The following is a 24,331-nucleotide window of genomic DNA, read 5'->3' on the forward strand; positions in this document are numbered from 1 at the left end:
TGATGAAGAGATGGATGAGTGAAATGAAAGATGGAAGGATACATGATGGATAGGTTTGCAAATGGCTGAATATGTCTAGATAGGGCTGGGCTTACTTATATACAATTGCGCGACCTCTGATGTGTCTGTAAAACTTATCCAATTGTCCTGAAGTTTTGTCCTGAATTTTGACCTCCTGTCCTGAATTTGTGTCCTGAATTTTGACCCTTTGTCCTGAATTTTTACACTCACCGTCCTGAATTTGCACCAATGCGAGTTGGTCACCCTAGTGCCAGCGCAGGGAGCATGACCTGCTAGTGGGTGGGGCTGGGCGCGCGAAGAGGAATGCACCAAAGCTATAAAAAGCGTGGTGCCTTGTGACGTCACCTCGTCTAGAGGCTTCCATTCGTGGCTGCTGCCTCACCTTGACCCCAGGTGCGGCAGTACCGACCTCGCCCTCTGTCTGCTGAGCCGTTGCTGCACGCGCTTTGCGTCACAGTTATTCCGTTTAACCCTAGCTCCTTCATTCCCAAACGGCTGGGCTTCCACAACTTCAGGGTGCTTGATCTATGAAACTTTACATGCAATGGACACTCTACGCTAATACTGTGGGTGTTTTTTGTTTTGTTTTTTTGTAAATGTAGTATTATACTTTCTCCTCAAGAAAGGATAACGCAAACACAAGATGTTGGACGGAGCGCTGAAACCAGGCCATATTTATTTATGTATTTTTTTTATATATATAGCGCGAACTAGACCCGAGACATCTGGTGTCAGAGCGCTTTACACGAGCACCAGTTTCACTACATGAAGACACATTCATTTTATTGTTAGGCAATAGGCATGGGGAGAGTAAGCGATTTGCTCAGAATCACAGGATGTTGAGCAAGTCGTTGTTGAGACTCAAACCCAGTTCCCCAGCTTCGAGGTTGACCGCCCTAGCCATTGGGCTGCATCCTCTCCCCTTTAAGTGGGCCTCACCAGTGTTGAGCACAGACAATTTTTTAAAGGGGGCCTGTAGTGACAGCAGGCACATCGAAGTGCGCTGCTCACACTGCTCACTTCTCACTAGTGGAGAAGTTAGGGCATGATGTCATGCCAGGTGAGCGTTATAGGGGAAGGGAAATCCTTTAAAGAGAGTCATTTTCTCTCTGGATTTCCCTTCTCTTTTTGAAACTCAGGAGCAGGAACATTGTTGTGGTGTCACCAGGGCTTTTAAGTCACAGCTTTTTTCATTATTATATGCAAGCCATGGTTGCTGTTCATTTATCTTATGCAACTAACAGCTATTGACAAAGCCAGTAGTCATGACTTGTTGTGAGTATGATGTTACTTGTTGTATCATATATCTGGATGCAATGACAAACCGCAAAATAGAAGTCGGGCGGCACACTGCTAAGCACAGATTTTTGGCTTATGTGTTTTTTAAGTCATGCCCTTAATTACAATGGCCACGCCCCTTTAAGAGACACCCCCTCCCCCCAGGTTTTTATCCCACTTAAAGCCCTGGCTGAAACCTTTCAGACACTCACCCCAGTCACAGGTCTGGGTTGAATCCATCATCCTTCTTTAGTTCACTTTGCCATCCCAGTTCGGACACGGCTATATGGAAACCGGTCTTGACCCTGTGCCTCCTGGGAACAGTCCAGCCCGAACCTCCAAGCCAGGTTTTCCCTGAACTGGAAACAAGCATCCTGGGACCGGCTTGTGTTTACTTTGTTTGCCCTACATTGGCAGGGTATGCCCACACGTGGGTCCCTTGCTTACTTTGCCACTGGATTCAAGCTAGCCTGGCTGATGAGGGGTGTTACCCAGAAACTGGTCCCAGGATGCTTGTTTCCGGTTCAGAGAAGACCTGACTTGGCAGTTCGGGCTAGACTGTTCCCGTGAGGCACAGGGTCAAGACTGATTTGCATATAGCTGGGTCTGAACTGAGGTGGCAAAGTGAGCTAAAGAACAATGATGGATTCAACCAAGAACTGTGACTGGGGTTGAGTGTCTGAAAAGGTTCAGCGCTCCGTTCTTAATCTCCTTGTGTTTGCAAAGAAAATATAACTGCCTTCTGGCAGGAGGCCTGGATCACTGGGGTATTTGAGTAAGAGCTTCCTCCAGTCTGAGGCTAAACTAGTTTCCATTGCAGGGTGTTGACATACTAGCCAAAGCTGGCGCTGTCTAGCACCCCGTCAATGTCCTGACACCTCCACAAGATGGCCGACCCTCTAGAACATGGCCCACATCGATGGCTGGCGCACAACACGAGGTCCTAGTAGAAATTTAAATGCGTAGTCAGTTGAAATTTGGGTGTGTAATGCTGAGTCTGAGGTTGTTTTACTGCAGGTGCGTCGTAAAGAGCCTCTTAAACCAAGGCTTCAGTAAATGAGCAAAAGTTGATTCTATTTAAAGACGATATGCATACTTCATAAATAACTTTCTAGGGTGTGTGCTTAGTAACTACTTTGCTGTTGTCCTACAAGTTCACGGCTAAGTGGCCATCTCATGTAAATTAGGTGTGAGCAAGCATGCATAAAACATCCAGCACCGCCTGACCAGGTATGCATTAAACAGACAGATGTTGACGGCACATGCCTAAATTGTTCACCATGCTTGAGTAGTGATGAATAAAGTAATTGGACGCATAAGGTGGGGTTTGCGTCTATTGACTAATGGTGTCCATTTCCTTTTAGGGCTCGTCACTAACTGTTATGGATGAGGATGAGAGGGAAACGCCCAACCAGTCTTCTGTCCTGCTTGGTCGTGTCACTGTTGATCTCCCACCGGGGCCAGCGTTCCCTTCAAAATAGCCTTTGTGATTGGACATCGGGACGCTCCCCGCCAAAGAAAGGACTGGTGATTGGACGGCTAGACTCTTGCTGTTGGGGCCAGGTGGTCTGTGACTGGACGGAAGGCAGTTCTGAGTCACCACAAGGACTTTTGTGACTGGACGTTGGGAGGTTGGACGCGTTCAATTGGGCACAGGGCTTCTTCGATCAGAATGACGGGCCCTCTCGACCAGAGGTAGGACATCTATGATGAAACGACATTATGTTGGGTTTCCACTCCGCCAAATCCTGGAATGTTCCTCATGAGATTCCCAGCAACATGTTCTACGATGTGGGAATGATGGGGGAGCCCAAGAAGGAGAAGGAAGAGCAGGCGGAACCGGTCGGGGAGTCTTCCGCGGCGGATCCCAGGGACGCCAGGATTGAACCTCATCAAACCCAGAAAGAGCTCGCGACCAAGAGTACTCCCACCAGCCCGCGGACAATCCCAGGAGAGTACCCCCTCAACAATCACCGGGCCAAAAGCAAGACAGTGGAGCAGGTAAGGCGCAACCCTTGGGGATGGTTGAATGGGAGCCCTGTAGAGCCCGGGAGGAGATTTGAACCAACGACACATGGTCCGATTCCAAATGGGTTGCAACATTTTACAGACTATTGGCCTCTTTGGTTGGCTGGTGTGATGTACATTATACCTATATTTTGCTATAACCTTCTTCCCCCTTTGTGTCAGTTGTACATTCGCTCTCACTAGAACTCTAAATGTTTTAACTTTGCGTAAGTGTAAAATTTTGATTTGGCAAGGAATCTTGGGCACTCTATGTAGCGCCAAGAAACACAGAACTTTCTATATGAAATCAGATTCGAGAGGATGTGGGTTGAAGCACCCTTTTTGCTAGAAGCGTAGTTTTCTCTCGTTGTCCCTCTTTATTTTGGGACACTCTCTCTCTTTCTCTGTATCTCTCTCCCTTCTCTGCAGGGTCTCTCTGTGTGTCACTCCGAGTCTTTCCGGCTGCATGTCTCTTGAGGTCTGTCTCCAGTCTTTGTCTCTCCTCTCTCTCTCTCTCTCTCTCTCTCTCAGAATCCCTGGGTAGGCCGTTTTCTTCCCTCTTTGTCACGTCTGACAACGCGCATGTTTACCATCGGTCAAGGTCAACAAAGGTCGAGCGGGCTGACAGCTAGGATTGTGCCCCGGGCGCCTGTCCTTAACTTTCCCTGACCTCTCTGGAGACTGAGAATAATGTGCGAGTTAAACTTGCAAGCCTCTCTGGGCGTGGTGCCGGCCCGGCCGCCGCTTATGCTGGAAGCCAGAAGCTTCTCGGCGCTCATTCTGCTGTTCTCCGGCGGCGGAGGGAACAGGTGAGAGGAGCGCGGAAAAATGACGCAAGAAGATGATAATTCCATACATATTGGGAGGGGAACAGAGACGAGAAGAAGTGAAAGAGCATACGAGGGCAGAAAACCAGAAAAGGTGAGAGGTGAACCGTATCACAGAATGCAAAAGAAAGGGAACTGGCGGATGAGTGGGGCATAGTTTATAAGAGTAGAAGGAGCAGACAGGCCAGCAATTAGAAACAGGAGAAGGATGGATGAAGGAATAATCTGCAGAGGGAAGGAATAACGAGGGAGAGGAAAGGGAAGTGACGACAAATGGATGGAATCTAGCAGGCAGGGTATGCTACAGGTCAAACTATAGTCAAGGCACTATATAAGAATACTGTGTGCACTGTATACCTCGGAGTATTCTGCAGTACGCAGGTGCTAATTCTACAGATAGTCTGGTGGGTTAAAATACTGACTGCAGAGAACTGATTTGAGACTACTGTTCTCAAGTTTTAAACCTAGTGGGTGAATGCAGCTGCTACAGAGATCCATTTTTACTATGCAGCTCACAGATTACAACGTCCTTGACGAAGTTCGGTGGGTTTTGCACCTACTGCAGGGATTTGGTTATTGCATATATGTTACAATTTCTTATTCACAGGGATATGAATTTGGTGTAAATTGTTGGATAAGTCAATGCAACCGCTTTCTTAGAACTGTGGAAAAAGTGTTTCTTTTTAGGACTTTTTCTCTTCTTTCCTGTCTCTGTATATATTTCGACATTTGTTTTAAATCTGCACATATTGTTTTTATCACATATTGCATGCTATGTATGAATGTTATACCTTTTTTTATATGTCTTTGATCACCAAAAGTGAATTGTGATATAACTTATTCCTTTTCAAGAAATTAAATAATCCTTTGAGGCTATATATCTCGATTTTGGTGGTATATCAGTCTGTGGGGTTGGCCTTCTTCGATCTCAGTTATTAGTTTATGTATTGTGAAGGTCCGGTGTGAGGGAGTCCGAGAGTGAATGTGTCTGATATCTGGTTTCCAAGAGGAATTCTGACTTTCTCTAATGTTTGTTTCGCCGCTGCCCCTCACTATGCGGTCTCAGTCTGCGCCTCCTTCTCTACCTTCGACCCCTCCACCCAGTGCTTTAAATGGGCTGGTACTTGCAGGTACTGAGTACCGGCACTTCTTATTGTTCTCGCTTTGAGTACCGGCACTTCTCTACTGCCGAGCAGAGCACCGGTACTGATTAAAGGATGGGCACATTGCTGCTAGGGCTGGTGACCGGTCTGTGACGGCCAGCACTTCTGTAGCCCAGAGCTGGGCCCCCACTGAACTATTCAGCTTGGGTTAATTTGCATGATATCCGGGTGTGTTCACCATCACGCTGTTTACAAGAAATCGGTGACAGTGCAATTAAGAAAGCCACCGGGGATAAGGAGTTTAAAAGGGCTTCAATCCCACCCCATTCTTTTGTGTGTGTCTGCTTATGGGTGTCTGTTACCTGTCTTGTGCCTGTTTTCGTGTGAGAAAAGGGGGAGGAAATCAAGGTATTCTTGGGGGACTAGTAAAGGAAATGTGTGGAATTCTTTGCGCGTGCAGATCTGTTCGTTTCTTTCTGTGTGTGTGTGTGCGCATGCTCGAGAATATATAGGATTGTGCCAAGTAACAGCAAATAAGTTCAAACTGCAAATATTACAAAACCAGGAAATGTTAAAATATCACTGCGCGTGTCTTTTGTTTTGTGTAACGAGTTAATCTAGTTTGTTCATAGAAACCGTTTTTCATGTGTTTTGGTATGTGCTACAACTAGTATAGAAGTCCCTAAGTATGTCGTGTCTTGCCTTTGGCCCCGCCCACTCGCCACATTTAAATTAGTACCTGTGACTATTTTTTTCCCCATTTAAAGCCCTACCCCCTCCCCCATCTCTCCTGGCTTGTCTATGACGTCAAGTCACCCGCTTTCACTTGCCCCCCCACCCGCTCTGTGCGTCACACAAGGTGGACGCCGGCCGGTCGAGTGACTCGGCTGTACAGCATCGGCCAGGAATGTGAGCCGACCGGAAACAGCAGGTGGAGTGAACTGGAGGCCTGAGGCTGTGTCAACCTTAGTGCTGCTTGCGTGCGTGCAGGGGCGGCCGTAAGCATGTGCAAGCTGTGCACCTGCACAGGGCCGCCAAACCCCAGGGGCCGCCACGCCAATATATATCCTTAATATATTAATCCTCTGCAGGGCTTTAAGTGGGCCGGGTCTCAAGGGGTCTGAGCACCAGCAGTTTTTTCAGGGGACCTCGAAACAGGTCTCTATCGGGCTCTGTTTTGAGCCCTGGCACAGGCGGTCTGTTTTTTTTCCAGACTGCAGTGACAGCAGTTTGCGTTCACTGCAGTCCGGAAAAAAGTGCCAGGGCGTAAAACAGCCTGATAGAGACCCGATTCGAGACAGCAGGCACTTCGATGTGTGCTACCCACACTGCTCACTTCTCACCAGTGGAGAAGTTAGGGCATGACTTCATGCCAGGTGGGTTGTGGGAGAAGGGAAATCCTTTAAAAAGTCAATTTCTTTCTGGATTTCCCTTCTCTTTCTGAAACGCAAGAGCAACAACATTGTCTTGATGTCACCAGGGCTTTAATTGGAAGCTTTTTCAATATTATGTGTAACAAGCCATAGTTGCAGCTTATTTATCTTATGCAACTAATAACCATTGATAAAGCCAATAGTCCTTACTCGTTGTAGGTTTGATGTTACTTGTTGTACCACATATCTAGATGCAATGACAGAAACAGCAAAATACAAGTAGGGCAGCACACTATGCTAAACACAGATTTTGGACGTAAATGTTTTAAAGTCACGCCCCTTTGAGAGACCCCCCAGTTTTTTCATACCACTTAAAGCCCTGATCCTCTGAGGATCGATACATATTTGCGTGGCGGCCCCTGGCAGGGATTTGGTGGCCTCCGGCTCTGTTCCACTTCCAAACTCCCTGAACCCCCCCTCTTCACTGGCCTCCACGCTCCACCCCGCCCGGACTCCCTCTTCCGGGTCCCCCTACCTATGCTTCCTGCCCAGGGCCGCCATGAGCCGCCCCTGGTGCGTGCGTGAGTGAGTGCGTGCAGCAGGGGTAAGCGGTGCTGGATATTGACGAACATATACTGTGGAATCCACAAATTTGGAGATAGGTGGCCCCCAAGATGGTGGCTGACTCAGAGGTGGTGTAGGTGTTGGTCAGGCTATTATCTCCCTAGTACAAGTGCATTTTTGTAATATAACTATGCCCTCAAATAAATGACAGGTGGAAATGTGATGATGAAACTGTTAAGGCTTACTTAATTGATCACAAACATACGTTCTTTACGGTGCATACTGCGAAGAAGTGTATCCAGCAGGCAGCAGGCCTCTGGGTGAATATAGTTAAAATAATTCAAGAGGGCAATGAAACTGCCACTCTGCGCGTAGTGGGCAATTTCAAACTTTATTGCAGAGAAAAACTGAGCATCTAATAAAAACAAGTATAGATGCAAAATAATAAAAAATGCAAAAAAGAATTATGCGTAAAAGTCAAAAAAGAATAAAGGAAATTGGTCAAGGTAAGGGGCTAAATTGTACTTGTGCGTACAGGCTAGACATTGCAATAAATTAATCCATACCAGTGAGCTGTGGTCCATATTTCACTGTACAGCGATGCTACAACGCGGTGCAACAGCCTTTTATTTATTTATGTGTTGCTATTGGGAGACACGTCATTGAATACAATGCCACAGCCTACATAATTGATATGCCAGTTGTAGATCACTGGGTGTAACCTGCAGGCCACGGGTTCATATGCTAATGAGGCAACTCGGTGTGATAATGCATCTGCTGCAGAGCTCTCTGGGCCACAAGTACCCAGCCTGATAAAATAGCTCAGACGGTTGGGTGCACGCAGCCGGCAGGGGCAGAAGATTGAATCCTTGTAAGTTTAACTCTCCCATTATTCTTAGCTTGATAAAATGGGAACATGGAAATTGCTATTAATTAGCCTTAATTATAAGAGCGCCCATACAATTCAGTTTACTGCGCTCACATGCCAAATTACAGATATTTCTCAGCTTGTTTTCACTTTCTTTCTCCTAACGAACCCACCCATTCAGATTCCCCTCCATCCCCCATGGATCACTCTTCGTACCTCACTCCCTACCCTCTGCACCTCCTGCATAGAGCTGCATAGGGTGATCATCCCATTTCCATTCATAGTCCGGGAAATGTTAATGGTAATAATAGCAATGCATATTATCTATACTACTATTATAAAGAGAGAAGTCTGTCCTTTGAGCCAGGTAAACTCGAAAAGTACACCACCAATCCAAACACCCAAGACATCTATGAAAACCTCAGGGCAAGCAGAAGGACATAGGCTATATAAAAATAAAAAATATACGTTATTTAAAACATTTACGAATAAAAATAAAGTAGTCCCTAAAAAGTAGCGCCGGCCACGACGTCTGCGTGATGACATCAGGAGCTCGAGGAGGAGCGGCGTCAGTTCTTTTCTTTACTTTTCACGGCCGGGTCTACACACGTCTGCAACTCTGCATGACTGTACGTGACATTTTACATGATGTTAGCTTTGACTCGGCGCAGGGTGTTGTTCTAACTTCTCGCTCTCCCCAAGTCCCAATGATTGCTTCGTTGTGACTTCTGAGCCGGCCGGAGACTGCATTGAGCAAGGAATTTCAGTCTGTGTATTGATCATCATCATAATGTGATCATTTCGATGGCGTCATGGCGGCCCTTCCTTATTACAGTGTTGCCCGTGGTGGGCGGGAGTTAGACTCGGACTGGGCTGGGTTTAGGCTAGATTTGGTTGTGAGCGCTGCGTGCTGCGCGCAGATTTGTTTCCAATTGCTGCACCCCAGGAGTCTTCAGCCCGACCACGTCGAGGGCAGGCAGTGCAGCAGTAGCACCAGGTGGAAAGGTACTGCCCACCAACCCTGGCCGACCACGAGCGTAACCGTAAGTAGTATGCAAGCCGGTCTAAGCAGTCATCATGCCATGCATTGCATCAGTATTCCCAAACCAAAACACACTTCTTTTTTTTTTGCCTAGTGGCGTGTTGGGCTCTGCCACCGCGGCAGCTCCGGCTCCATCTCCATCAACAAGAGATTCGATGATTCACTGTGCTTGGCCTGCCCTGGCCCACGGTAGTATGTACACTTAAATTTAAGACATTTATTTATATCACAATAGGGGCGGCCTGGGTTACGTTGTTAAAGAAGGCCACTTGATGTATCATGATATAGGGCCGTCGGTAAGCCGGGTTTAAAGTCAAAGGCCCTGCCCGGCCCCTGCCTTGTTTGAACTTAGTATCCTCCTCCCGGCCTCAGTGCTTAACAGTGACTCCGCTTTTACGGGCTTAATACTGGCTAAATATTGCCATGAAAAGCAGGATGTTGTGTAGGGCAAGCAGCGCGGCGCGCACATATTTTTTTCCGATTGCATGGAACACCCTTACTCTGTGACGAGCCATCATCAGCCTGACGGCCTTGAGGTTGTGGGCAGGCCAGGTAGGCAGCAGCAGCAGCAGGCAGGCTCCTATAAACCAGTGGAGCTACCATCACCTACTGCATGCAAAGAAAGGATCGTAATCATGATCATGGCCATAAAACCCTGGGCACTGCTTTCAGCGAACACAGAAGGGATTTTGTTCTCTCAAAACTAAAGGTCAGGTACTGGGAATTCGTTTCCCATAAATAATTCCCAAAATTCAGATCCGGAAAGTCTACTTTACACAGTTAATCTCTGAAGCATGGAGGTAATGTCATACTCGAGAACATCCTGAGAGAACAGAGATGCAAAACTGCACGTCTCTTAATGCAAGTTTCAAGAGCCATTTCTACCTCCCTTAAAACACAAAGGAATGTCTGACTCTTACTAGAGAGATGTCACATTTGATTATGTTTCTGGATACCGATTAGATTACAGTATAGTCTTTCATTCCTGCTAGGCACAGGGTGGAGTAATTATGCTGCTTCTTGTGGGTATTACACGTTGCTTGATTTTGGGCCCGATGTAGGTAAATCTACATTTACCACTTCATAAATACCGAATCATACCAAATCGGTATTTATGAAGTGGTAAATTAGAGGGGGGAGATGTAGGTATTTCAGATTCGGTAAATACCGAATCTGTAAGATTCGGTATTTACCGATTCTGTAAATACCGATTCGGTATCCCCCATTGCTTCCTATGGGCCTTGAAGCCCATAGGAATCAATGGGCATTACCGAATCGGTAATTACCGATTCAGTAATTACCGATTTGTGCAAGGGGGCAGGGGGTGTCACTTAGACACCCTCTAGCACCCCCAAAACAGGCATGTGAGCCATGTGGCACACAGACATGCCCTAAGGGCATGTCTGTCTGTCACATGGCATAGGTGTGCATGCACACATGTGCATGCACACCTGGATTCGGTATTTTAACACCCAATTGGATTGGGTGTTAAAATACCGAATCTGAAGGGCCTGTGGGACAGAAAGTAGTCCCACCTACATCCCAAATTTAAAAATCGGTAAAATTACCGATTCGGTATTTTTGCGATTCGGTAATTTTACCGAATCGGTAAAATACCGAATCGGACAAAAGAAGGTCCCCTACATCTCAGGAGGCCAAATACCGGTCGGAAACGGCCGAAATCGGCCGTTTCCGACCGGTATTTGGTACCTACATCGGGCCCTTTGTGTTTTAAGTGTTGGACAAAGAAAAAGCAGTCCGAATGACTCTTTCACATGGAAAATTCTAGATCTATACTACTATTATAAAGAGAGAACTGTGTCCTTTGAGCCAGGTAAACTCGAAAAGTACACCACCAATCAAAACACCCAAGACATCTTTGAAAACCTCAGGGCAAGCAGAAGGACATAGGCTATTAAAAATAAAAAATATATGTTGTTTAAAAAATTTAGAAATAAAATTAAAGTAGTCCCTTGCAAGTAGCGCCGGCCGCGACGTCTGCGTGATGACATCATTTGCGCTCCCAACACTTCCTGAACACTTCCTGAAATGGCGACGAAGATCGCGACCTGCTGGGTGGACTGCCGCAGCCCTGCTTGCTGCTGGGCGAAGTGGCGGCCTGTGCGGGCGGGGCGCCTGGATCGGGACCGGCGGCTGAGGTAAGGATAAGGCTCTCCGGAGCACGGGCGGGAGGGGGCCGGGCAGGGCTGGGGCGGGAGGGGGCCGGGCAGGGCCGGGCCGGGGCGGGAGGGGAGCGAGAGGTTGGGCGCAGGCTCACAGACAATGTCGTGGCGGGCGGGGGCCGGGGCGGGCTGCACGCAAGCCTCAAATGCTGCCCCCAACCCCTTTCTGCCCCAGGCAACGCTGGGGCGGGCTGCTAGTTATTTATATAACTTTTTCTTCCTAGAATTTACATTTTTTAAGAGTTGAAAATATCAATACTCTAATTAATGGTACTTATTATCTCGACCCCTGAACGATGTACTCCCTTCACTGCACGTGCCATCATCCATCTGCACAGGAAGTGACAGCACTGGTTCCCCCCCCCCCCATGGGTTCCTCCTCCCCCTATGAAGACCTACTTAATGGTGGCTACAGCACAGATGTGCAGCAGGTGCACACAGTGGGCACACTGCTGGCATGCTAAAAGCAAACCCACCTATGCCAGTCTGTACCTAGCCACTCTAGGAGCCCTATTCCCAGGGCCAGTCTGATATTTCCGGGCACCGGGTAATCCCCGGTAGGTTGGATGGGGTGAAAGTCGTTTTTTTCACAGGGGGCCAGTTTTGTTTTCATTCCGTGACCTCACGTGAGTCAGAGAGAGTCACAGTAGTCTGACTGTCTGTCAGGCCTGGGTTGTGAGCGTCAGCGTGTCAGCTGCACACCTCACTTTGAAGGCGCAGTACAGGCTGCAGCCAAACTCCATGCACACCATCATCGCACAGTCAAAGGCAAAGAATCAAAACAGAGTCCGTCAACGCTGCATCTCCGGTCACAGGGATGTAAAGAGGCGAGGCGGTACTTAATAACTCTGAAGATGGGTAGATTGACGGGTAGATGGCTGAGTAGGTAAACAGACAAATGGAAAAAAAGGAGAAGACAGACAAACCCTGAAGTATGGAGAGATAGATGGTGTAAGTCCGAAAAGAAGGCTGGGTAGACAGATTGATGACAAATGGACAGAGAAAGTGTGCTGTGCTGTATGTGTGTGTGCATCTCATGTGCGGTATGTGTATGCATGTTGTGCAATATAGTGTGTGCATATTGCGCACTGTATGTGTGCGCATCTCATGTGCGGTATGTGCTTGCATGTTGTGCAATATAGATGTGTGCATGTTGCGCATTGTAGGTATGTGAAGGATGTACGTTGTTACAACGCATGCCTTTACCACGTATGCCTTTACAATGCAGGTTTTTCAACGCATGCCTTTACCACGCATGCCTTTACAATGCAGGTTTTTCAACGCATGCCTTTACCACGCATGCCTTTACAATGCAGGTTTTTCAACGCAAGTCGTTACAACGACTTGCGTTGGGGGGTGCTGGATAGTGAATAGTTTAATTTACTATTCCAACTCCAGCCCCCGTGGATAGTAGGGAAGGTGTTGGATAATAAATTAAACTATTACCTATCCTACAGCACCCGCCAGCGCAATTCGTTGTAATGACTTGCGTTGAAAAACCTGCGTTGTAAAAGGCACTGCGTGGTAAAAGTTGTCGTAAAAGGATGTTTCCCATATGTGAATGATGTGCACTGTAGGAATGTGCATGTTATGTATGGTAGGTGATTGCATGTCATGTATGGTTGGTGTCTACATGTTGTACACTATATGCTTTGTTTTGGGCTTTTGGTCTCCAAAATTTCTTTGGAGGGAGAACCCCCCAATCTCCCCCTAGTAGTGGTTTCTCACTGCGCTTGCTCTCTACACACCATGTGAGGGCTGGTCTCACTTTTACTTTATTCTCTCTGATTCACCCCTCGTGTCTATTTTTGGTGCTCTGAAAGAATGTCTATGGGTACATATGACTGGGTGGGTAACCTGGTGCTCTTTATGGTCATCATCTACTATTTATTGTGCTTTGAAAGTTGATACAATTGAATACGTAATGAAAAATGTGCTGTAAAATTCACCATTTTGGTCTTTCTTTTTCCAAAATTTTCTTGGGGAGAGAACCCCCCCGAACTTCCTAGTAGTGGTCGGGCAAGCTCGCCGCGCTCACTCGCTATGCGCAGGACGGGCGCTGGTGTGCCAAAATTTGCCAGGGCTGCTTTCAGTTCCCAGTCCGTCCCTGCCTTTTCCAACCAATACCCACTGCTACCCTGCAGGGCTTCTCCACACTCCCAAACCTGGCTACTGCTTGCCACACTGATTTTACACTGCAGCACATAACATGGAAGGATCGTTCACATGCTCCCATCTTTAAATTCTCATGCAATCTCCCACAACCTATGCCTACCACTCCAGCAGCAACAGCACCCCACTCGCGTACACAAACAAGCCACCCTTTTACAGTCATTCAGACCAACCACCACACACCCAACATGCCGCACTTGCATCCATGCTCCTCAACACCCACTCACTCTCCAAAATGCAACAGAGATATGGCACCTACTGCTCGACATGGCTCCGGCTTAATCCAACCTTTGCACTGAAGATCACTTAAGCCAACTCCACCATCTAAATGATTGATAGGCAAGACAACCAGGACACGCCCAGAGGTGAAGTCATCCTTGTATTCAAAGATGCCATCAGCTGCCCACCTAGATGGACACACATACCAGCTACATGGCACCTCACATTCAAGATACAGAAAACAACCAGCTTCTCTTTGAGGAGAACCCACATACACCGACCACCAGGACCACACACCAATTTCGCCAGTGACAATACAGACTTCTTCGTACCCCTTTTTCAATGCCAGCACCTTCATCCTCCTCGGAGACCTTAAATTTCACCTAGAACACCACACCGACCCAAACTATAAGGCCCTTCTAGAAAACCTTGGAAACCTTGGCCTCACCTAGCACATTAATGAACCCTCCCACACCGCTGGACTTCTATTGGACCTGACTTTCTTCTCCATCGATGAGAGCACAGTCAACAAGCTGGAAACTCCAACATGGACACACCCATGTCAGTTTCAGAATACCCATCCCGCACCAACTCAGACCTACCACAACTGGAACCACCTGCTGCAGCTAAAAAAGCATCACAGAAGAGGAGTGGGCTTCCACCAATCCCGCACACTGGCCCGAGCTCACCAATAACTTTCCAAAAGCCATAAAGAACCTCAACAGCTGGATCACTGCATGCACTGATACCCTGGCTTCAAGCGCAATCCAATGGCAGGAGCCCCACCATGGGCCAGCGGGTACACAGAGGAACTCTGACTGATGAAAACTACTGCAAGTAACTGGAGCGCAAATGGAAAACAAGTCAAAACACTACAGATATAGATGTCTTCAAATCCGCCCTGAGGCATCATTAAATCTTTTTCTGCACCTCCTGCTACCTCCAGCAACATTTACCCCCTTACAAGCTCTCGGAATTCTTCTGTCCCAAAACCAACTCCAACCCCCAACCAGACTCGTTCAGCATCTCAACTTAGCTTCTCATCGCTGACGAATGATCACTGACCGTGTGAACTGCTGTCACCACTGTTGAAACCACTGCTACCATCAGGCCATCAACTGGGGGACCCAATCTGATCCTTGCCCCTACTATGCCTTCATGAAAGGACCCTTACTGATAAACAAAGCTCTAACCCTCATCCTCAATGCCTACATCAACTCAGGCACATTCCTTGGTACCTGGAAACCGGTCATCCTGCCCCATTCAAGAAAACATCCACTGACCCAGCCACCCTTTACAACTACAGACCCAGCTCCTTCCTATCATACCTATGAAAAGATCTTAGAGAAACTAATCAACCAATGCCTCGCCATCCACTGCAGCAACTACCAGCTCCTTCATGCCATTCTTTCCGGATTCAGGCACAACCACAGTGCAGAAGCATCACTCCTCTCTGCTGTATCTGCTGCTTCTTAACAGTTAGAATACAAGCTTTAAGTCTGGCACATTACTCATCAGAAGCCCACAAACACATTTGGGGAGTCAAGATTCATCACTCAGTCCTACCCTTTTCAACACATACATGATTCCTCGGGCCAGTTGTTATCGGCACACCCAACATAAAAATCTTCTTCTACTCAAACCATACTCTCCCTCTCAAACAAGACTCCCCTACACAAGAAACAAGTTCACCGCCATTATAACAAAGTTGCAAACTGGATGAAAGCTAACTATGTCTTGTTCAAGGCCAACAGACAGAAGAAGAACACCTTACCATGAGACACCAACTGTTGGCTAGCCTCAGACCCGCACCCAGACCAGGAACCTCCGATTGCTCATCGATAACAAACTGCAAATGATTGCACACGTCTCCTTCACTGCATCCTGCTTCCACACCCTGAAGATACTGAGGAAGATCTTCAACTGGCTCCCAATCAACACTAGAAAAACCGTCACTGATGCCCTAGTCTTCAGCAAGTTGAACAATGGGAACACCGGCTACACCGGGATCATCAAGCAACTTACCAGAAGACTTAAACCATCCAAAACTCTCCATCCGGACTCCTCTTCAAATTCTCACCCAGAACTAGGGGTGGGCGGTAAACTCTGCTCTGCCGGCAGAGTTCATGGAGTTTTGCCAGTCCACGCTCTGCATGGAACGTGGAGTTCAGCAAAAACTCTGCCATCAGCCTGTGGAGTCTAGTTTACCGGTGTGCTCATCCCTACACTTCATCCCCCAAAGAGTAGTGCACCAGGAGGTGCATTTGCAGAGTTGTGGAGAAAGGGTGTGGGGCCTCTGACGAGGTCTCCGCAATCCCGCTGTGTGGGACTTACTGGTGGTAACCATAGGAGTTCTTGGCCCCCAACGACCTTCAGTATCCAATGGGACTTCATCCCCAACCAGTAGAGAAGTGCGCCAGGAGGCCCGTTTCTAGAGGGGTTGAGAAAGTGGGTGGGGCCTCCGAGTCTCCGCAGTCCCACTGTGTGGGACTTAGTGGTGGTAACAAAAGGAGTTCCTGGCTGCCAATAACCCTCAGCAGCCGAGGGGACTTCATTGGGGGTTGCAGAGCAATACTGTTGAGTTTTTCTGTAACTCCATGGGCTCTGCACAGCCCTTTACAGAGCTCACATTGCACCACACTTCAGGGAACTCCACGGGCTCCTGATACACAAATGCACTAATTTCAAACTCCTCACACACAAATTCAAGGTACTACACACTTTAGGCCTCACCTACATAAACAGTTGCATGTCTTTCCACCACCCACCTAGACACCTCTGCTCTGCTGGATTCCTACTCACACACAGTTCACGCGTTCACAGAACCAGATCGGAAAGGCTGACTTTCTCCTACATCTCTCCTAAAGCTTTGAACAACATCCCACTCCACATCAAAGCCGCCTCCTCTCTTTTTGGATTCCACAGGAAGCTGAAGATCTGGCTTTTCAAATAACAAACCTATCCTAGGCAGTGCTAGGCACACACTCCTGTTCCACACAAGGATATCTTTATGAGTAAGAGTGCACTTAACTAATACACATAAGGAAACAATTACTGGTTTCCCTCTGCAGTATTCAGAACACGTACATTAACAAATCCCCATGTGACTGTTAGGTTTAGCCAGTATCTCCACAGCACGAGTAGGACTCCCCATCGGGTGTTGTACAGGTGTATGCTGAAACAAAGGACACTTAGGTTTCAAATTGCACTCCAGTTCATAGAACTAGAACTGCTGACCAGCTCTCAAATTCACACTGGGGTTCTTAACCTGTGGGGCATGTTGGTTGCCGCATGGACACTGTTTAGGCACCCCTGCCAAGACCCCTCACTGTGAAACTACACTCTTAATCTCATCAAGTAGAGGTATGTCCAAAAATCTCTTCAGGAACCTTGCATGTTAGTTATTTCTTTAGCAATGATCACATTTCTACATCACCGCACGATCCTCTTTGTCCAAAGCCAGTCCAGGCCTTGCCAGGAATTTACCCTCTGAGCCATGGCTACCGCCTTGTGGTTAGGCTGGGTGTGGACGGTTCTCCGCTTCTGTTTGCTGCCAGCGGTGAGAGGCGGCCTTTACAAAGACAGTGCTACTGGCATGATCCGTGCAGCTGTCTCTTCCACTGCATTTATGTGGATACATTAGTCTGGCTTGTCAAGCACTCAGGTATAGAGTGTTACTGGTCTGCCAGTGATGGTCAGAAGTCCCTGGTGAAAGAAGAGGTGATGAGGAATAGCGTGCTGGAAAGAACCAAGCTGTTCTGGTCACTTACACTATGGGCCACGCACCCCGATTTTTATTTCCAGCATTTTAAATTTTAAATTGGTTGTATGCCATACTATTAAATTGGAAAATTTTGACCTTAAATAAAATCTCACTCACTATTTCGAATACTACTTAATTGATAACCTTAGCACATTATTACTATTTGTACGTCCTCATCTGCTTACCCGAGAATTACCTTGCGATGTAGTGTGTATGTGGTATTATTGGGCGTAATCGTATTGTTGTGTAATTTAACGAAGGTACTTTAATGGGGTGAACCGTGTAACATACTTCTTTACATCAAGCTTTTCTTTGACCTATTTTTTGTTCAAAATCTTTCCTTCATAGTCAGTAAGGTGATGGCAGGAGATTGGTGAGCCGTTTGTGAAATACATTGAAAAATTGTGCATACTCAAGGTGTTGAAACTCACCTGTTTTTAAGTGCAAAACATTTACATTTGCACAATTTGCCAACCATCACAATTAACAAATCCCTTTAATCCCCTATCTGCGACTTTTTCAGTTTCTAAACTGCATCCTGTCTTAGAACATGGTCTGAATTTCCATCTTGTAAACTTCAGTCCAAGCTCACACTCTTTCCATTAATGCCCCATTAGGCACGTGCTACAGTTTTCCATTTCATGCCCCATTGGGCACGGCTGGCAGTATTCCACATGGCCTCAACATTGTCCCTCTTAGCACCTTTCATTTACATAATGTGCTTGTTGGCATGCTCACAGCCCCTATTATGCATATTAATGACCATTACTCGCAGTGAGCCATTATCGCCAAACTCCAGTACAACACCTTGGTGTGACAAGGGTTTCCTTTAATTTCTCACACATACCCTTGAAGCCAGCATGCTCTGGCCTCTTCCCTGGAAGCACCTAACAGCAGTTCTGTAGGCTCCATTAAAGCCAACATGTTATTCATTGCTCAGTAAGGGTGTGTTTTATTACTACCAAGAAACCCATTTTACCAAGCTTATATTAACGAAAGAGCAAGTTAACAGCTGCGAGGGTTCACACTCCTGCCTTGTGGGGAACAGGAAGCTGTCTGGAGAGAAAAGCACACTTCAAAGATATTGTAACTTGTGGCCTTCATGTTGCAAGAGGACTCTGCAACAAAGGGATTAGCACGAAGACAATCTCTCGTTTAGTACAAATGTGCAATTTACAAGTTACATATAGGGCTCGAGCAATTGTAGCTTTATTCAAATCTGTAACTAAAGGTTACACAAGCTTCTCTCCAGCAAGTGCATTCATCACCTCAGCTATCTTACCATGTATTACATCAAGGGTCCTGAGAATTGCAAAGCTTTTATAGCACCATCGTTTTATAATTCTCATCAATAATACTATCCAAAGTCCATAAAGTTCTACACATGTTGGTTAGCATGTGAAAATCGAGAGCTCGGTCTCCTTTCAATTGTTGCAAGGAAAAAGATCACTCCCATCCGTGCAGTTTCACGGTCGCAAAGAAATTTAGTCACGTGAAAATGATACATCGTTTTCAGCCGCCCCCCCCCCCCCATCCCAAACTTGCAATGAAATGTTGCGAGTTTTCAGAAGAAAACTACACCATTACCGAACATGGGGCAGCCTAGTAATCATGAAGTATGCAAGATTGAGCTCCCATGAGAATAAACGCGCACACCTCTGTTAAACTTTCAGACTCACTGTTTACGCCTAGCACTATAAATCTGATTCCCCAAATCATGTTTGTAACCAATTTAATGAGTCCAACAATTTAATTTCCGGATTGTCACTTTAAGGAAGATATATATTTTGTTTTTTTCGCGGAAAAACGGTATAAGTAGAGCTATATGCAGGTCTTCTAATAATAAAAATCATTTTAAATTAAAAAAAAAACCGAAATTCACCAGTTATACATAAATAATTGATACCACAGTAGAGTTTATATGTCATCAGTGGTATAATATGTAATGTCATAAGCAGAGCTTCATAGCGCTGCAAGCCCCTCCTCCCCCTTGCCAGCCAAGCTTGACCTTTGGCCAAGCCCTGTAGGTGGCAAACAAACACCCCATGGGTGGCCAACAGGTCACAGGACCCCTCCCCCCACAACTTCACATTGTTCATTCTTTATTTTTACTCCTCTTTGTTTTGTTTTGTTAGCAGGACCACACAGGGTAGGGGCTGCACTGCCTACCAGACAGCATCAGATCCCCCCCCAAAAGTGTTGTTTATAGTCTTCGGGTCCAAGAGTCGGGAAATGGCCGTCTAAACATGTTCCTTCATGTTGTGGCCATGAATCACATTATTAGGCTTCGCTGAACTTCCGCAAAACCAGTCCATCAGCATTCCTTTTTTGACATTTGATGTTTTTTTTCCTGTTGGGTGCCCCGGCAACCGATATCGCTACTTTTTTTTACCCTTAATTTCTCTAAAGCAGCAGAACAGATTTACACCAAATCCCCAAAAACACACTTGGTAAGTAAAGAACTAGCTTTCTTCCAAATTTGGTATTCTTTTCAGCCGTTTTCTCTGTTTCCCCAATGGAAACTGCATTGTAAAGTGTTTTGGAACTCCGCCTCTCTTTTTCTCTGGACACCCCTCATCCGAACCCCTCCTAATTATTATTATTATTATTATTATTATTATAGAGGCTTTTGTAGCGCGCTCTGTTACTAAAAAATAGTATCCTGGCGCGAGAGAAAGGGAGAAACAGATCAAATTATATCCCGAATAGAGAGACATTCGTTAGGCAGTGATGTTAAAGAAATGGGTTTTTAGGCCCTTCCTGAACGCTGTAATGGATGAGGATGTTCTCAAGTGGAGAGGAAGGGTATTCCAAGCTCTCGCCGCTCTGACAGAAATGGATTGGCCGCCGAGCCTACTGTATTTAAACTTTGGCGCATTCATTTGGTGGAGATTGATTGACCTGAGAGGGCGGTTGGGGACATAAAGAGAAAATCTTTTCCTCAAGTAACCTGGACCCGTTTGATGGACTGCTCGGTATGCCAGCACGAGGATTTAAAATAAAATCCTTTGAGCAACTGGGAGCCAGTGAAGAGTTCTAAGAGGTTGACGGACACTAGAACTTCTGGGTATATTAAACAACAGCCGAACCGCAGCATTTTGGATGACTTGGAGGCGATGAATCAGGTAGGCCGGGAGTCCGCAGAAGAGGGCATTCGCATAATCCAGTCTGGATAATATGAGAGCGCGAATGACCGTCTCCTTGGCCTCTCTCGGAAGCAAAGGGAGAAATCTGCGCAGGGTTTTGAATGTGGAGAAGCAAATTCCAGTAAGTTTTTTCAGATGGTCCTCAAATCTGAGGTTGTTACTAAACCAGACTCCTAGATTTTTTGCAGGTCCACCGATGGATTTGGGGCATGGGAAATCGGTGGGCCAGAGAGAGTCACTGAAGTTATCTGGAAAGGAACCATACAGCAAGATTTCAGATTTACTCATTACATTTAAGTTGGGCACAGGCCAGCCAGTGAAAGACCGATGATAAACAGAATTGAGCTCTCGATGTGTCCGAGTTGTTTTTGGGCCATGTGAACAAAAGCTGTGTATCATCGGCGTAGGCCATAATTTTGGCTCCTAGCTGTTCCGCAAGATAAATGAGAGGGGTCATATATATATATTAAAAAGCAGGGGGCTTAGGGTAGAGCCCTGTGGGACACCAGTTGAAAGTTTTTTGGGAGAGGAGGAAAAAGGCGGCATCCACACTTGCTGGGACCTGTTGTCTAAAAAGGATGTCAACCAGCCAAGAGCGGAGCCAGTAATGCCTATGGCCGCTAGTCTGGTAAGTAAGAGGGAGTGAGGGACCGTATCGAAGGCGGCAGAGAGGTCCAATAAAATCAGAGCCGCTCTGCCACCTCCGTCCAGACATTCCCGAATAGCCTCCGCAACCTCAACCAGAGCCGTCTCTGTGCTGAAAGCAGCTCTGAAGCCTGATTGCGCTGGGTGAAGAGCCTGAGAGCTTTCAACAAATTTATCCAGCTGTGTGAATGTGACTTTTTCACATGCCTTTGCCAGGGCCGGCAACAATGATATGGGCCTGAAGTTAGCGGGGACCTTCGGGTCTAAGCCATTTTTTTTAAGAAGTGGCAGCAGTTTGGCCTGCTTCCAACATGTCGGGACAGTGGCAGTGGAAAAAGAGAGGTTGACCATATGTGTCACCTCTTGGCCGACTGTATTAGCCAGGCCCGCAAGGACTCTGGCAGGGCAAGGGTCAGCAGGGGATCCTGATTGTAGAGTAGCGAGAATTTTTACAACATCTGTTATCCACTGGAGTAAAAAGGACAAACTGATCCATAGGGATAGGCATAATGGGGGATGGAATAGTCATTGAGGATGGGAAGTTATTACAGACAGTGCGCAGATCGTCTTGGATTTTTGCAATTTTTTTCCACGAAGAACACAGAGAGTTCTTCACACCATTTAGCCGAAGAGGTTAAAGGAGGTTGAGCGGCACAAGGAGAAACAAAGCTTTTAACAACGGCAAAGATTTCCCTGCTATTGTTATTAGCCTTGGTTATACGCCCGTCGTAGTATAGACTTTTTGCCGATTTAATTGCTGCGTAGTACCTCTTTTGTGCCGTCCTCAGTTCTTTCTTAGCCTCAGGGAGATAGGCTTGTCTCCAACGTCTTTCAAGTTTTTTACAACCTGATTTGAGATCGCGGAGGGTGTTAGAGAACCAAGGTTTAGAAGGGGTAGAGCGCACTCTACATACACGACCTGTTTTAGTTGAGGAAGCAACACCACATTCAATCCATGAGTTGAAAGAACTAACAGCTGACTCAATTTCAGAGGGAAGTGTAGGGCGAGAGGTATCTAGTTGATCACAGAGCGTAACTATGTTAATTTTCTGCGTGTGAGCAGCTGATTGATTGGTCTCAACGGGGCGGGACAGGGACCAGGTGAACCTAATCAGCATATGGTCAGACCAGGTTACTATTTCAGGGTCAGACATATTTATATCAAAGTTAGTGCTTACTAGGTCAAGGACGTGACCCCCTGAATTGATGGAACACCATGAAACTTTCCAGGAAGGAGTTGAGGTGGATAAACTTTTTTAGTTTTTTTTGTTTACTCCCTTGCATGCAGTGCAATTTTTCGCGCTGTGCGAGCGATTTTGAATAGTGGGTGGGATTCGGACGGCCCCGCTGTCCGCCGCACACGCCCACCGTGACGCATGACGGTGGGGCGGTGGGGGGGGGGGGGGGGGGGTTTGGGGGTCATCCCGAGCATGCAAGGGGTTAAGTTTTGTTAAAATTCTTCAGACGGCATCAGAGCTATTCGCAAAACAAACAAAAAATGCTTTTCTTATGTAAACTGACTTGCGTATAATCTAGTTAATGTCACTAAATGTCCATCTAATTACACCACTCGCCTCATGTGACTCCGTTCCGCATGAGCACCTTTTCCTGCCACCTTTTTCCCCTAATTTGTGACTTCTCAGAGAAATAGTTTTCCTTTTTTTTTTTTTTGCAGAGTCTTATATAGCGCAAACTTGACCCGAAGCGGGTATCCGAGCGCTTTACATACCACCAGTTATGTTAACTGAGGACACACATTCATTTTTGTTAGGCATGGGGAGATTAAGTGATTTGCCCAGAATCACAGGATGTTCAGGGTCATTGCCGAGACTCGAACCCAGTTTCCCAGATTCGAGGTCAACCGCCCTAGCTAGCATTGCTTCTGTTAATGATTAATCAAACAATTTGTTGAAAATAAAGCTCTTCTCTGGGCCCACAGAGATGGACTAGCCTAGAGAGAAATTGATAGATTTCCATCTCTGGTGTCGAATGAACCTCAGTCCCATGTCCTACCTTAGCCTCGCATGTCCATGTTGCTGAATCTAAAATCCAGAACCCATAGCCTGTCGAAAAATATCTAGCTTTTCCCAATGCTGAGAGAGCTCCTCAGATGGTATTCAACCTACTGAAAGCTCAAGCCAGATTTGTACACTTCTGTCCTATATTTGTATGAAACATGTTGTCTTCATGTAAGTGAACATTATCTGCCGGTTACAATATAGGTGGCGTCTTAGGGGCACTTGTCTGCTTTCTTTTCTCTATCTATTTTCCTTTCTAGCACCCTTACCACCAACCCTTCCTTTTTCCACTCTTCCTCTATTTCCTCACATCTTCTTTCCTTTCTCCCTCACTCCTATTTCCTCTTTCAATCTCCCCCGTCGTTCCATCATATCCCCTCATCTTTTTTCCTTCTTTCCATTTTCTTCTTCCTTCCGCTTTCTCTCCCCTTGCTTCCAATGTGCGCTCCTTCTTTTCTCTCTCCCCTTTCCTCTTTCTCCCCTTCCATATTCTTTTCCCCTCCTTACCTTTCTCCCCCCTTTCCTCCCTCTTTTTCCCTTCCCACGTTCTTTCTTCTTTCTTCCTTACCATCCATTCTTACCCACCCTTTCCGCCTTTTCTCCTCCCCTCGACTCCCATTACTTCCTTCCTCCCTCCCTTTTTTTTACCTCTTTCCTTCTTTTCTCTGCACTTACCCTCCTTTCTTCATCCAGTTCCTTCCCTTCTCCGCCCTTCCTTTCTCTCTCCCCCTTTCTCCCCTTCCATATTCTTTTCCCCTCCCTCCCTTTTCCTTCCTCTTCTTCCCTTCCCACGTTTTCTTCTTTTTTCCTTACCCTCCCTTCTTTCCCACCCTTTCCTCCTTCTGTTTTCCTCCCCTCGACTCCCATTCCTTCCTTCCTTCCTCCCTTTGTTTACTCTTTCATTCTTCTCTCTGCACTTACCCTCCTTTCTTCATCCACTTCCTTCACTCCTCCTTCTTCCCCCTGTCTTTTTTCCTTCCTCTTTTCTTCCTTCCCTTTCACCCTTATCCTTCCTCACCTTCCTCCTTTTCTTCCTTTTTCCCCATTCCACCTTCCTGTCTCTTTCTCCCCCTCCTTCTTTCACCCTCTTCTTTGTTTTCTT

The 24,331-nt window shown here is 46.6% G+C and overlaps 1 protein-coding gene across 1 annotated transcript in view; it reads left to right on the forward strand.

Annotated features, from left to right (window-relative positions):
- The window catches only part of PLEKHG6 (pleckstrin homology and RhoGEF domain containing G6), a 153,323-nt gene that overhangs the window by 37,098 nt on the left and 91,894 nt on the right, over nt 1-24,331 (forward strand). The window contains exon 2 of the mRNA XM_086932876.1: nt 2,664-3,300. Within this exon, the coding sequence (XP_086789002.1) occupies nt 3,022-3,300 (279 nt within the window). The 5' untranslated portion in view covers nt 2,664-3,021. The remainder of the gene's footprint in view (nt 1-2,663; nt 3,301-24,331) is intronic.

This window comes from Lissotriton vulgaris, chromosome 7 (genome assembly GCF_964263255.1).
Source record: "Lissotriton vulgaris chromosome 7, aLisVul1.2, whole genome shotgun sequence".
Taxonomy (NCBI): domain Eukaryota; kingdom Metazoa; phylum Chordata; class Amphibia; order Caudata; family Salamandridae; genus Lissotriton; species Lissotriton vulgaris.